Source organism: Capricornis sumatraensis, chromosome 16, assembly GCF_032405125.1.
Source record: "Capricornis sumatraensis isolate serow.1 chromosome 16, serow.2, whole genome shotgun sequence".
In the NCBI taxonomy this organism is placed as follows: domain Eukaryota; kingdom Metazoa; phylum Chordata; class Mammalia; order Artiodactyla; family Bovidae; genus Capricornis; species Capricornis sumatraensis.
The window spans coordinates 23,419,822-23,435,781 of NC_091084.1; the positions used below are offsets into that span (position 1 = coordinate 23,419,822).

Below are 15,960 nucleotides of genomic sequence, written 5' to 3' on the forward strand. Positions count from 1 at the left end.
AGGCAAAACAAGTCACAAAACCATCCCAGATTCAAGACAGTAGAGGTATAGATGCCACTTATTGATGGGAAGAGCTGCAAAGTAATTGTGGCCATATTTAATCTATAGCAAATGGCTTATGTCCCTAAGTAGATCCTATTCTAAGCCCTTTGGTTGCACTTTTTCTAGCACCTGAGACATTCAACATTGTGCCTAGCATATCAGAGGTGCCAGTAGATATCTTTGGTTTGACAGAAGGGCTAGTGCACAGAACCTACTGGTTACATCACTGAGAGCTTGAGGGGGAATAAGTCTTAGAGTCAGAGAGTTTGGGTTTAAATCCTAATCCTGCAATCTATAAGGTAGATAATTTGGGACACATTACTTAACTTCTCTGATGCTTGGTTTCCTCTTTTGTAAACTTGAGGTGATAATATCGACTTTATAATAAGAGAATATTACATAGAGCATCTGGCACATGGTAGATGCTTAGAACTCTAGCTCCTATTCATTATGGAGCATTTCTCTTATCAATATTCATGACTAAATTATTAGGTAACTCAGATAACTGGTCCATAAATCAAAACCTTTTTCAAACTTTGCAAAATTAATAAGACTTATTAGAAAAGGTTTGTTATAGTTGAGTCACTGCAGAAGAGTTCACACCAGTCAGAATGCCCTGGTGCTACTACATACTTGGCACATTAGCTAAGGCATCTAATTCTCTACGCCCATTGTCTTGTGGAGGAAGAAGGTATTCCATCCTAACATGGGTACCTATTTAAAGGATAACAACATTATACCTAGCATTGACTTTACATTCATTTCAAAGTCAGAGGAAAATTGTTTGACTAATGGTTGTTCTCAATTCAGATATTAAAACATGGTTTAAAAATATTCAGTATATCATCATCTCCACCTCCCTCCCAATCATAGATATGATGACAGTGAGAAATTAAATATGCAGTGTATTCCCTGAAAAGGAATCCCAGCCATTCAGAAGGGACTATGATTTTTATTTAAGCATTAGTTGCAATATCTTCCGGAGAAGGCAATGGCAGCCCACTCCAGTACTCTTGTCTGGAAAACCCCATGGACGGAGGAGCCTGGTAGGCTGCAGTCCATGGGGTCGCTAAGAATCGGATATGACTGAGCGACTTCACTTTCACTTTTCACTTTCATGCATTGGAGAAGAAAATGGCAACCCACCCCAGTGTTCTTGCCTGGAGAATCCCAGGGACGGGGGAGCCTGGTGGGCTGCTGTCTATGAGGTCGCACAGAGTCGGACACGACTGAAGTGACTTAGCATAGCATAGCAATATCTTCAAGTTTAGAGAGATACTTTCAGACTATATAGTCAGAATTTTTTAAATATATCATGAAAAATCTTACACTCCTTGCAGCCCTCTTCTTTAGTACATTTCACATGGTCTTTCGATTTTCAGGCTGGCACCTAAAAATATTATAGGGTCATAAAAGTGACAATAAATGCAGTGAAGGGAAACTCCTGATCTTATCATTTTATTATCATGGTGACCTATTAGTTCAAATTAACTCATTTTCATGGAGGGGCTTTTGGGGCAGCTGTGAGGCTGCTGTGTTAGCTACAGGAAGTTGCACACTGGCAAATTTCATTCAAATGTAAACCTCTAAATTTGGCTACCTGGCATTGCAAGATCCTGTTGTTTGCTGTATGCAAAATAAAAATTATATACCATCTCGTTTGGTCAAAAGTTATGGGCCTTTCAATATTAATTTCAATATTATTTCTAAAGAATTCATATGGTGAGATGCAACTGAATGAATATAATGTCTTGAACAAGGTAAAAAGAAATGCGTTTTCCCTTCACATGAGCAAAGATACTTAGTGCGCATGTTGAAGGCTAATGTCTTAGGTTGTTCTTTCTCAACATATGAATCTGGTATACCAGCTCTGAAATCAGTCCAGTAAAACCCCTCCTGGTCCCAACATAGGCCTAATTAGAACTCTTCTGTGTTCTGTGAGATGAACAGAAGTTGTGTGCTATCACTGCCTTTTATATGACTTATCCAATCTAAATATTTCCCAGGTCACCATAAGCACTGATTATAGCTCTGCTGCTGTTGCTGCTGCTGCTAAGTCGCTTCAGTCGTGTCCGACTCTGTGAGACCCCATAGAAGGCAGCCCACCAGGCTCCCCCGTCCCTGGGATTCTCCAGGCAAGAACACTGGAGTGGGTTGCCATTTCCTTCTCCAATGCATGAAAGTGAAAAGTGAAAATGAAGTCGCTCAGTTGTGTCCGACTCTTAGCGACCCCATAGACTGCAGTCTACCAGGCTCCTCCGTCCATGGGATTTTCCAGGCAAGAGTACTGGAGTGGGGCGCCATTACCTTCTCCGGATTATAGCTATAAATAATTAATTATGTAGAAATGTTTTATATCACAATGGGGGAGATCATATAGGAGTTTTTTGAAATGGTCAAAATTGATCAAATTATATGCTTACAAGCTGGAAATTGTATTGTACATAAATTATGCCTTAATGAATTTGAACCTCCTCCCCCCAAAATAGAATACTCACTGAAGGCTAAAAAATGTATAGATAGATAGATATAGATATGGAAGTGTATATATATACATATACACACACACACACACACACACAAACACAGGGAAATACAAATCCCACTGAATCTTTTTGTGAGCATTTATTTAATTATATGGTTTCTCTGAATGTCTTCGGTTCAGTTCAGTCACTCAGTTGTTTCCAACTCTTTGCGACCCCATAGACTGCAGCACACCAGGCTTCCGTGTCCATCACCAGCTCCCAGGGCTTGCTCAAACTCAGGTCCATTGAGTCAGTAATGCTGAATATCCTAAGTCTCCTTTATACTAAGTTTTTAAACTATGATGTCTTCCCACATTTATTTTCAAGTTATTAAAACTCTTGGAAGGCAGTCTGGTGTGGTAGTTATGAGATAAGTTTTGAACAGAAGTAGAGCCGCAGATGTAGAAAGCAAGCTTATGGTTCACAGGGGATGGGGGAGGGATAAATTGGGAGATTGGGATTGACATATACATACTACTATATATAAAATAGATAACTAGTAAGAATATACTGTATAGCACAAGGAATTCTACTCAATACTCCATAATGGCCTATAGGAGAAAAGAATCTTAAAAAGAGTGGATATATCTATAACTGATTCACTTTGCTGTACACCTGAAAGTAACATAATGTTATAAATCAACTACACTCCAATAAAAAGTTTTTTAAAAATAAAAGAAACAGACCCTGAAATCACACCATTACCACCAGCAACAACCTTACCTGCAGAGAAACCTGAGTTATTCTCTATTTCAATTTCCTCACCATTGAGATGAAAATAATGTTACTGACCTTCTGGGGTGGTTTGATAATTAAATGAGATAATAATATTACATATTTGGTCATATACCTAATAGTGTGCTTATGACATTTCTACAAGTATGTGCCTATGAATTTTAGTATAATTCATAACTCTGCTGGAAATGTTGGAAGTCATAGAAAAAAATTTTTTTAATCTGGTGTGTGAAAGACAGGACAGCATCTACTTCTATTTTTAATCCTTAGGGATGTGATTTTGTTTTAGGCAGAGTCAGTAGTCTGGAGGTGGGGAGATTATACCCACAACAAAACTGGATCCTGCATAAAAATATTTTTTGCTGATTTGTTGAGCTGGTAGGATGTAAGGGAAATCAATAAAACTAGGAGGTTTGGTGGGATGATTTGAGGGTTGACAGGGAAGGGAGGGGAAATGTTTGAGCAGAAATAAAGACACTGAATGATGAGAAGATGATCACATCAGAAAGGCAGATTCCCCTAGGGACAGGGGTCCACACTAGCTTTCTATGTGAAGACTGACTGGTCCTTGAGCTATTATTGCTAAGTTTGGAGTAGCTGAACCTGGGACTGGGGAACCTGGAAGGGAGGTGCTTCCCAAGAAATATAAGCATAAATCTTCAGGAGAAACACAACATTAGGAACTCAGATTTTCACAGATTAAGGTCAACCCAGATACATGTCTCAATCAAAGATCACCAAATCCAGAAGAGACAAATCACTAGGAATGAGAGTCAGCATGAACAAGAAAGTTAAATTCCCAGGACTTTGGGGAATTTTGGTATTAGCATAACCAAATACAAATTTTTTTTAATAATAATAACAATAAAAATATATAGTGAACACTCAACAAAAGACCAACCAATATTTTTAATAGATCACATAGAATTTATAGGACTGAGAAAATATCTAATCATTGATACTAAAAAAAAAAAAAATCAATGCATGAGTTAAACAGCAAACAAGCTACAGTTGAAGAAGGAATTAGTGAACTGGATGTGGAGCTGAAGAAATCTATACCAATCTGTTCCAAAATATAGCACATAGAATCATGGATAGAGGGAAAGTAACAAGAAGTTGAGAATTCATTGGGGATAAAAGTAAAAGATTTAACAAACATCAAAGACTCAGAAGGAGAGAATACAGCTAATACAGACAAGATAATATTTAAGAAAAAGATGGTTGAAACTTTTCCAAAAGACATGCATCCCCAGTCACATGAAGCACATCATATACAAGCAGAATACATTTCAAAAATCTATCTCAAGATAAAAGGAGGTGAAGCTGAAAAATCTTAAAGCCAAAAGGAGTATACTTTAAAGGGCAGTCTGAAAAGAAAGAAAGATTGGCATATAGAATATCTGTAAGGTTAATAGCAAACTTCTCAACAGCAATCATGGAAGCCACAAGACAATGAAGTGAAATCTTTTAAGTGCCGAGAGAAGAATACTTATAAAGTTACAATTGTGAATCCAGAAATAGTATCTTCTAAGCACAGAGGCAAAAGGAATTATATTTCCAGTTACATAAAAGCTGGAAGTTGCCACCAACACCGACTTCCCAGGTAACTCAGTCAGTAAAGAACTCGCCTGCAATGCAAGAGACGTGGGTTTGATCCTTGGGTTGGGAAGATCCCCTGGGGAAGGAAATGGCAACCCACTCCAGTATTCTTGCCTGGGAAATCTCATGGATAGAGGAGCCTGATGGGCTACAGTCCATAGGATCACAAAGAGTCAGACACAACTGAGCCACTAAACCACCACCACCTACAGGAAAGGAATTTTCTAAAGGGTTCTTTCAGAAGAAGGAAAATGAATCTAGAAAAAAGTTTGGAGGACAGATAAGCAACGAAAATGATAAACATGTAGTAAGTCTAATACTTGGCAAAATGATGATGAAAATAATCATGATGTTTAACTTGTGGAGGTTTAAGCTAAAATTCAAGAAAATACATACTCATGTAAATTAGCAAAGTCGCTCAGTCGTGTCCGACTCTGTGACCCCATGTTCTGTAGCCTACCTGGCTCCTCCATCCATGGGATTTTCCAGGCAAGAGTACTGGAGTGGGTTGTTATTTCCTTCTCCAGGGGATCTTCCCAACCCAGGGATCAAACTCGGGTCTCCCACATTGCAGCAGACTCTTTACCACCTGAGCCACCAGGGAAGCCCTGATGTAAATTAGGAGAGGAGCAAAAAGAGCTAACGTCCTAAGGGTCTTGTCTGTCAGCGGGAGGCTTAAGATGCTCCTTGGAGCCTTTGTTAAACACGCAAGGTAAAATTTTATGACTAATCATAAAGTATGTAAATAGAGTGTTTAATTTCCACAGCAGGTAAAGGGCAAAATTATGTAGGGGAAATGAATACAAGAGGCTTCTTTTCATCAAATAACAAATAAAATCAACTAGCCTAGTCATTATGAAAGTTCTTCAGGTATTAAAACTGGATTGGGGGTGCAGGGCTGGCAATTCCATGGTAATAAGTAAAAGTGGGCAGAAGGAAAAGGGATGGAAGAAGGTTGTTGGTGGCCCTCGTGGTGGCAGACGCTGCAGCGACTGTGTGAGCTCAGAGTAGCCTTTGCTCATGCTTCAGGCAGAGGCCAGTGCGGGCCGGGCCAGCTGATGATCCAGTGCATTACGGAGAGGCGCTCATACTTCTGTCTGTCCAGCTGGATGTGCACCCTGCCTTTCACAGGAATCTTCCCTCCTGTCCCCAGCCTTGGCCAGAGCAGTTTAAGGGGAGCAAGCAGAGAGAAGAGGAGGCAAGAGGGCAACAGGACTCCCCCCGAGGCAGCACCCGGGATGGCCACCACCCTCCCACACTCTGCTTCCCCAGGGAAGGAGGCTGAGGCAAGAGGCAGGGGGAATGGGTCCTGGCACAGGCCTTTGAAGAAACACCCAGCCAGAAAGAGATGGAAAGCAGAGGGGAACACTAGATACCACGGGCCCTGGCAACATGGGAAAATGCCTGAACACAAGCTCTTCTCTAATTAATCATTACCTCCTTTCCTTCCGGTACAAGACATCACAGCATCCTGACCTTGGACCCCACACACATTGTTCACCTACTAAGAAGTTTGGGATTAACAGAGGCAAACCACTATAAGCAGAATGGATGTTTTGTAAAAAAATTTAAAAATCCTACTGTATAGCACAGGGAACTATAGTCAGTATTTTGTAATAAACCATAACAGAAAAGAATATGAAAAAGAATGTATGTAACTGAATCATCTTGCTCTACAGCAGAAACTAACAAAATGTTGTAAATCAACTATACAACAGCAAAATAATTTTTAAAAAAATTTTAATATCAAACACGGTGACATGTTTATAGGAATAAACCATAGACTTGAAGAAACTTAAAAATGCATCTGAGTGATAATAGCTAATACTTATGCCCTCCTTACTCAAAACCAGGAACTATTCTCAGTGCATGACACATAAGATCATATTTAATTTTCATGTGCCTAAGATCACACAGCAAACAAGAGGCAGAGCTGGGATTCAAATACAGACATGCATTCCAGAGTCTTCTCTTTCAAATACCGTGCTACCTCTGAGTGGCTATTGTCCAGTCACTAAGCCATGTCTGATGCTCAGTCACATCGCACTCTTTGAGACCCCATGGACTGCAGCACACCAGGCTTCCCTGTCCTCCAGAGTTTGCTCAAACTCATATCCCTTGAGTAAGTGATGCCATCCAACCACCTCATCCTCTGTCATCCCCTTCTCCTCCTGCCTTCAATCTTTCCCAGCATCGGGGTCTTTTCCAATGAGTCAGTTCTTCATATCGGGCGGCCAAAGTATTGGAGCTTCAGCTTCAGTCGTTTCAATAAACATTCAGGGGTGATTTTTTTTTTTTTTAAGTATTGGTTGGTTGGATCTCCTTGCCGTCCAAGAGACTCTCAAGATTCTTCTCCAGCGCCAGAGTTCAAAATTCTTCAGTGCTCAGCTTTCTTTATAGCCCAACTCTCACATCCATTCATGACTACTGGAAAAACCATAGTTTTGGCTATCTGGACCTTTGTTGGCAAAGTGGTGTCTCTGCTTTTTAATATGCTGTCTAGGTTTTTCATAGCTTTCCTTCCAAGGAGGAAGCGTCTTTTAATTTCATGGCTGCAATCACTATTCTCAGGGATTTTGGAGTCCCCCAAAAAAAAATCTGCCAATTGGTGGATATTTCCCTAGAGAAGTTAGAATTCCAATTTAGTCCTATGGATGGAAAGTTTGTATACTTCACTCCCTTCTTTTGTAATTCATATGTTAAAGCCTTGGTCCCCAGTATGATGGTATTTTAAGTTGGGGCCTTTGGGGTGGTAATGAAGTCATGAGGGTTAAGTCACGTGAATGGGACTGGTGCTCCTCTAACAAGAGACACATGGAAAAGATGATCTCTCTCTGTGCTACATAAAGACACTGCAAGGAAACAGCCATCTGCAAGCCAGGATGAAGGTCCCCCAAAGGACCCAACCATGCTGGCACCCTGATCTCAAACTTCCAGCCTCCATAACTGGGAGAAATGCTTTTTGTTTAAGCCACCAAGTCTGTGGTATTTGTTATATCAGCCCAGTCTGATTAAGGCAGTTGGGAAATGATGGGTTACTCTCAGATATTTGAAGAACTATTTATGGAAGAAGGGTTTAACTTATTTGGTATGGACCAAGGAGATTAGAAATAAGTACATTTGTAACAGAGGTTGCCAAAGAAGAAACTGGCTTTCTCAGAGGGTGCTGAGTTCTCCATCACTAGAGGCTGAATGCTTCCAGGGTTAATAACATTGGAGAGGATTTCAGCATTGAGTGCTGGTTGAATAAGACTCTCTAAAATCCCTCCAACTCTTGAGAGTCTGTAGGATTATCAGAGTCAGGACAGAACTAAGAACTCAAATCTGAATAAGTGGATGTTGATACCTCTTCACTTTTACAACAGCTACATTTTCCACTTACTTTGTTCCTGGGCATCTTGGAGTCAGAATTTGCACTAATACCCTTTCTTCAATAGTCAGCTTGAGCATCTCCTCCTCCAGGATGTGTTCCCCACCCCAACCCCAATACCAGCTTAAGTGTCCCCCTCACCCCATCTTACTACTACAGTGCCACTTCTCACACTGCGGTGAATTCTGTTTCATCATTAATCACACCCTCACTAGGGCATGTCCTAAGGCTGCAGTAACAAATTACCGCAAACTAAGAGCACATCATGAGAAACGCTGGACTGGAAGAAACACAAGCTGGAATCAAGATTGCCTGGAGAAATATCAATAACCTCAGATATGCAGATGAAACCACCCTTATGGCAGAAAGTGAAGAAGAACTAAAAAGCCTCTTGATGAAAGTGAAAGAGGAGAGTGAAAAAGTTGGCTTAAAGCTCAACATTCAGAAAACGAAGATCATGGCATCTGGTCCCATCACTTCATGGGAAATAGATGAGGAAACAGTGGAAACAGTGTCAGACTTTATTTTTCTGGGCTCCAAAATCACTGCAGATGGTGACTGCAGCCATGAAATTAAAAGATGCTTACTCCTTGGAAGAAAAGTTATGACCAACCTAGACAGCATATTCAAAAGCAGAGACATTACTTTGCCGACTAAGGTCCGTCTAGTCAAGGCTATGGATTTTCCTGTGGTTATGTATGGATGTGAGAGTTGGATTGTGAAGAAGGCCGAGCACGGAAGAATTGATGCTCTTGAACTGTGGTGTTGGAGAAGACTCTTGTGAGTCCCTTGGACTGCAAGGAGATCCAACCAGTCCATTCTGAAAGAGATCAACCCTGGGATTTCTTTGGAAGGAATGATGCTAAAGCTGAAACTCCAGTACTTTGGCCACCTCATGCGAAGAGTTGATTCATTGGAAAAGACTTTGATGCTGGAAGGGATTGGGGGCAGGAGGAGAAGGGGACGACAGAGGATGAGATGGCTTGATGGCATCACGGACTCGATGGACGTGAGTCTGAGTGAACTCTGGGAGTTGGTGATGGACAGGGAAGCCTGGCGTGCTGCAGTTCATGGGGTTGCAAAGAGTCGGACATGAATGAGCGACGGAACTGAACTGAACTGAACTGAAGCAGCTTAAAAAAATAATTTATTTTCTTACAGATCTGGAGGCTAGAAGTCCAAAATCGAGTTGTCAGGAGGGCCAGGTTCCTCTGAAGGCTTTAGGGGTACACCCTTCTTTGCCTCTTCCTAGCTTCTGGAGTAGGCGCATGCGTGCCTAGTTGCTTCAGTCGTGTCCAACTCTTTGAGACTCCATGGACTGCAGCCCACCAGGCTCCTCTGTCCATGGAATTCTCCAGGCAAGATTACTGGAGTGGGATTTCATGCCCTCCTCCAGGAGATCTTCCCAACCCAGGGATCAAACCCTCGTCTCCTGCATCTCCTGCATTACAGACAGATTCTTTACTGCTGAGCCGCCGGGGAAACCTGCACCCTCACCCCCACAAGCTTCTGAAGGTTGTTGGCAAACCTTAGTGGTCCTTAGCTTGAAGCTGTATCTCTCAAATTTCTGCCTCTTTCTTCAGACTGCCTTCTCCCCTCTGTGTCTGTGTCTGTCTCCCCTCTTCTTATAAGGACACCGGTCATATTAGATTTAGGTTCCACAATCCTTCAGAGTAAATTCATTTTAAATTAACTAGTTACTGCTTCAAAGATCCTGTTTCCAAATAAGTTCACATTCACAGGTACTGGTAATTATGACCTCAATATATCTTTTCAGGGGACATAATTCAACTGACAACAGCCTCAACCTCCTATGCTCATTAAACTGCTGTTTTTATTCCACATATTTTTGTTGTGTCTACTATGAATCACCCCGTTCCATACGCAGAGAACAACTCACAGTCAAAGTTTCTACCCTTAGTGAAGCTTCCATTCTACAGGGAGGAAGACAGCTTAAAAGAGGGCCATTCAATGATAAAACCAAATACAAACTTATTTGTGTATGTATGTATATACTTATATAAATGTGCGTGTGATATGCGTGCTAAGTTGCTTCAGTTGTCTTTGCAACCCTATGGACTGTAGCCTGCCAATTCTCAGTCCATGGATTCTCCAGGCAAGAATACTGGAGTGAGTGGGTTGCTGTGCCCTCCTCCAGGGGATCGTCCCAACCCAGGGATCAAACCTGCATCTCCCATGTCTTTCACATTGGCAGGTGGGTTTTTTACCACTAGCGCCACCTGAGAAGCCCATAGCCCATTTATATAAATCACTGATACATATTTGAAAAAGGATATTGTGGTTCAGCTGGTAAAGAATCTGCCTGCAATGTGGGAGACCTGGGTTCGATCCCTGTATTGGGAAGATCCCCTGGAGAAGGGAAAGGCTACCCACTCCAGTATCCTGGCCTGGAGAATTCCATGCACTGCATAGTCCATGTGGTTGCAAAGAGCTGGACATGACTAAGCAGCTTTCACTTTCATTAACACAAACAGTAGAGGAAAAAAAGGGGGGGAGGGAGGAGAGAGGAGGGTTTGCAGGGAGGGGACACGTGTATGCCTACGGCCGATTCATTCTCACGTATGGCAAAAACCATCACAATATTGTAAGCAATTATCTGCTAATTAAAAAGTTTTTAAAAGAATAAAACATGCATGCCCCTCTGTCTTCCAGGGCAGTGTCGGTTCCACGCAGTCTCCATTTGGCCCTGTGCCAGGTAAGTATTGCAGTTCACAGGGGTCGATTCCTTCCCTTTTGAAGTAAATCGGGCATTTAGGCTTCCATTCTTTCAAAGATGCCTTACAAGACTTGAACATTTTGCTGCTTTAAAACACTTGTTTTTAAAATGTAAAATCAGGAAAGGCGGACCTCATGCAGCCGTTCCTGAATTTGGAATGCATTCTGTCCAGTATAAGCTTTTTGGGCAAAAGCAATAGCAATTAGGCCCTTCATACAGTTTTTACAGCTCCCCTGGTGACTCAGATGGTAAAGAATCTGCCTACAGTGCAGGAGACTTCGGTTCAAACCCTGGGTTGGGACGATCTCCGGGAGAAGGGAATGGCAACCCACTCCAGTATTCTTGCCTGGAGAATTCCACTTCCAAGCTCAGAAATGGCATAGGTTTTCCTAATAATTTGGGTCATCTTCAGAGCTGGATAAGGGAAAGAAATTAGAGCAGGAGAAGATCCCGCACGTCTGAATGTCTCTATACTGTGTTTCCCAGTCATACTTACTGTCATTGGAATTTGGCTGTATCTGCTCCATTCTACAGAACAAAATTTCTGCAGCCTCTCATCACCTGGAATGGCTCTTCCTCTTTTTAAGAAGAAAAAATACATGTTTAAACAGCGAAGGATTTTTCTTCTCTGTGTTTTTTTGTTTGAAAATTGGAAATGCAGACAGGAGAGCCTGGTAGCCTTTTTTACTTAGTCTCCTGGTACCCTTTTTTACTTAGGGTTAGGGTTAGGGTTAGGGTTAGGGGTTAGGGTTAGGGTTAGGGGTTAGGGTTAGGGCCTAACCACTACAGCCTTAACCACTACAATAGATATAGATTCATGGCATGAAACAAAACCTTATTTGTTGATACTGATTTTCACGGGCACAGATATTTTTTTCTAGAGAAGTATGCTTATGATGAAACCTCCAACTGCAGCTTTCCAATTCATGAGCAGATTAGAATTCGGGGGCTACAGAATTTAAGACGGAAATGGAGTGAGTGGAATTGTGCTGTTAAATTTTTGCGAGGAATTTTGATTTCTTTTGAATGAATGAATAAATTTACATGAATTGTTGCACATAGTATTATACTACTGGGTTTACAGAAAATGTATAAGATGTAAGTTCTGCCCTCGTAGAGCCGGTGGGTCAACTGGAAAGAGGACTATGCTCAGATGAAAGAGTACTGAGCACAATACAAAGTGCCGCCTTGGGTAGCAGGGGTCTAAGTGCTATGTCTGGAGAGTCGTGTACGACTGAGTCAGGGTAACAAGGAAGAGGGTCTTGATGAGTCTGTCTTCTCTCCCTGCAGAAGAGTGGGCAGGGTGGGCAGGGACAAAGCTCAGAAGCAGTCCACTGCGGTTGTGGAAAGTAAGAAAGACAAGCACCTGCAACTTCCTCCCAGATCAACTCTTTTGTGACTAAGGGAGTAGGTCTGAGCTAACTGGATCACACCCAACACCAGCTGGGGGAAAAAAAAAATCTGTTTTACAGTCCTTGAGTCTATGCTCCTGAACACGTTCTAAATGATACAGTGTTCCCTGATACAACTGAGCTACAGGTTCAGAAAACGTTTAGCAAACACCTCTCTTCTCGTCTGGGACTATTTCGCTGGGCTTACCTTAACTGAGATTCTTAGTTTCAGCCTCTCCAGATTTCGACCAAGGAGGGGCTTTCCGTGCCAGGTTTTCCCTTCTCACGCTTGCAGGGTCCAGGGGAGCTGAGTGGGGACTCGAATTGGCCACGAGAGGGCAGCAAATAACACCAGACTCTTCGCGGTCCTCTAACTTGGCTTCCCAGAAGCAAAGCAAGGCAAACCATTTTCGGTTGCCTGCTAGGTGCAAGTCTCCGTCAGTGTACAAAAATTAAAAGAAGAGTACAACTTGCCTCTGATTCGGGGTGACGTCAGTGTCTCACCTTATCTAGAGAAACTGAATCTCATACAGCATGCCCCAGAAGCAGCCTCTTAATCTATGGGGACAAGGCTCAGAAGCTGTGAAAAAGATGCTTCATTAGATAACAGCAAATGCCAGGGGATTCTTATCCTATCATCTTTAGCCAAGCCCCTTCCTAGTAGAACACCTCGCATACAGAAGGTGTACCAAAAAAAAATGTGTATGTGAGAGACACTGGGCAGTAATAACTCCATGTAAAGTGAGCTCATTACCAAAGGCAGCTCGAACCTTAAACATACCAGCTTTGGTGGCCAGAGTAGTTAAAAGCGATAATGCCGCCCTATTGAATGCTTTTCAAGCCATCTATCTATTTAAACGTTGGCCTTGGCGTCAGGCCTGCGTTGGAAACACCATGTCACACGTGGAAAGACCGGGCTGCCATAGACATGCCTTGACTTCCTCCAAGGAGACATTTGTCTGTCTGTTTTCCCCTTGGCAACAGGCTCACCGGTGATGTCAGGTTACTATGGTGTCAGGAGAGCCTTCCTCTCCGACCCGGACTTTCACAACACCAAGCAGTTTGCCAACGACGCCTGCACGTCAAGCGCAGCCAAGCCCTTTGCCTGCGAGTCCTCAGCAGGGCAGGGCCACGCGGCCCTGCTGGACCCCTACTTCCCGGAGCCCTACGGGGACCACCGCCCCACGGCCCTGACCCCCAACAGCGGCACCCTGTTCAGCGCCTCGCCCCTGCCGCCGCTCCTGCCGCCGCCCTTCCCCAGCGACCCCGCACACTTCGTGCTGGTGAGTACTCAGAGGCTTAGTTTAGGGGAGTCACCGAAGTCGGAGTTCCTGCGGCCCTGGACAGCCCGTGCGCCCAGCAGCCAAGGGTCTACTCGCTCGCCCCGGGAGAGGCCAGAATCCACGCCCAGAGAGCCTTCATCGGGGCTTCGGGCCAGCCACGCGGGAGGAGGCTCTGTCTATCCAGGGGTTGAGGCGGGACGACTAAATAGGACGGGACGTACAGCCATTGAATTAACACTCTAAGGATTTTGCCAGATGCTCCCCCATCATACTGCCAGCGCTTAAGGAAAGAGCACGGTCTTACCTCGCAGACTCAGCGAGGCCGTCCCCGGGGCAGATGCATCAGGAGGCCTCTGACCTTCCCCTTCCTTCCTCCTTCCCCGAGGGCATTTCTACCCTTTAGAACCTGCTTCTCTCACAGTCCTTCCAGAGATGAGTTCATAAGAAAGAGCACGAATAACCTTTTTACACAAAACTGTAAAGCCCACGACCACAAAGGAATGAATCTGTGGACATGTGGTTTTAGACCAAACAGGCCGCAAGGGAGTGGGAATTACGTGCACATGTTCATTTAATACTGGCAACAACTCAGGGTATAGTTATTAAAGCCCCATTGGACAGAAGAACAAAGCCAGGCCCTGAGTCAGGATGCTAGTAAGTGGCCTAGCATTGAATCAAGCCTAAACCTTTCCAGCCCCCAACCTATGAGGCTCCAGGTCTTTGATCCCTGGGGGCACGATAGCCTTCCCAGCCCCCTTAGAAGCCCACCCTGTAATTTAGAGGCTTCTCCTTCCAGGAGTAGATGAAACGCTGCCTAAATGTTCATTTTATCGTTTTCACATTTACTCATTTAATGTTTTCTAGGGAAAGGACTCTATTTACACACACACACACACACACACACACACACGCACACACACACGCGCACACACACACCCAATTCTAGACTGAGAAAGGCCCTAAAATGCTCAGTGTCCAACAGCAGAGGAGAGAGCCGCCTGTAAGGAGGCGCTGGACAGCGCAGGGAGGACACCAAGCCTGCTTTGGAAGACACGGGGCCCTGTGTCGGGAAGGAAATGTGTCCCCGTCAGACCATCACCTAGTGACTAACCCCAGTGACCTTTCCATCCTCCTCAGAGGGACTCGTGGGAGCAGACGGTGCCTGAAGGCCTCAGCCAGCCAGATCCCGTGCCAGCCGATGCCCTGCAGAGCTTGGCACCCAGCACCAGCTCCCTCTCCCAGCTGGAGTCGGGAGGTGCGGCCCAGCACAGGAGCGCCGGCTGGGGGGGCCCCCTCACCGGGGTTCAGTCCTACTCACTGCACGCACTGGAGGATCTGTACCACACGCAGGGGTACCCCACCCCGGCCCCCTACCCTTTCACCTCTTTCATGACGATGTCCAGTGACCCACCGCCCAAGGTGGGGCCCTTCTCCCCAGACGAGGGGGCAGACACCTCTGCCCTCCAGGACGCTTCTCCATGGACCAAAGATGATGGGAGCCTGGCGTGGGGGGCATACGAGTGCCGCAGAGCCTACTGAGGGCACCAGAGGACTTCTGTGCTTTAAGTCAGTTCTCTGTATTCACAGACTCTTGTGGTGTGGCAGTTCTTTCAGAAGTGGGTTTTCAGGACAAGCTGTTGTGCCACCCTTTGTTAATAGACGACAGCATTCATTTGTGATCCACCCACCATAACCCCACTGAAACATACCACAATGTAAACTCAGTGTGTCAGGGATAGACAGCCTGACTGTGAGGTTTTGGGGCTTAATAAACCATTATGTTTTGAATCTTCTGTTATCTTTGAAGTGTCATTTAAACACTGATAGTTTTCCTTAAATTACATTAAAAACTTTATGCAACTCATAAAACATACTGATTTTCCTGTCTAATTTTTCTTAGTTATGTACTATGCGTGTTCCTCAATAAAAGAGAATGTATAGGGTATAAAATAGATTAGGGCACACAAAACAAAATGCACTTTATAGCATGTGACTTTATAAAGTGTGAAATATTACATATATTTCTCATCTTTCAGGGAATTGCAAATAACAAATAATAACTTACAAGTAACAAATGTGATGCCATTAAAAAATGCTTTATTGTCATTAAAGTAGGATGAAGCCAAGACACTATGGCTTCATAACTACATGGTTTTGACTCTGCACTAAAGCCTAGGATGTCCAAAAATTAGGCTAATCCCCAAAACAATAAAGGCCAAAACCTTTCTTTGACCAATGGCCTCTTTGATCAATTAAGCTAGATATTGTTTCTCTGATG

At 43.7% G+C, this 15,960-nt stretch overlaps 1 protein-coding gene across 1 annotated transcript in view; it reads left to right on the top strand.

Moving 5' to 3' along the window:
- Positions 1 to 15,221, top strand: part of POU2AF2 (POU class 2 homeobox associating factor 2) — a 40,275-nt gene extending 25,054 nt beyond the window's left edge. Inside the window, exons 3-5 of the mRNA XM_068988125.1 lie at positions 10,945 to 10,987; positions 13,384 to 13,682; positions 14,820 to 15,221. Coding sequence (XP_068844226.1) covers positions 10,945 to 10,987; positions 13,384 to 13,682; positions 14,820 to 15,221 — 744 coding nt within the window. The remainder of the gene's footprint in view (positions 1 to 10,944; positions 10,988 to 13,383; positions 13,683 to 14,819) is intronic.
- Positions 15,222 to 15,960: the final 739 nt, after the last annotated feature.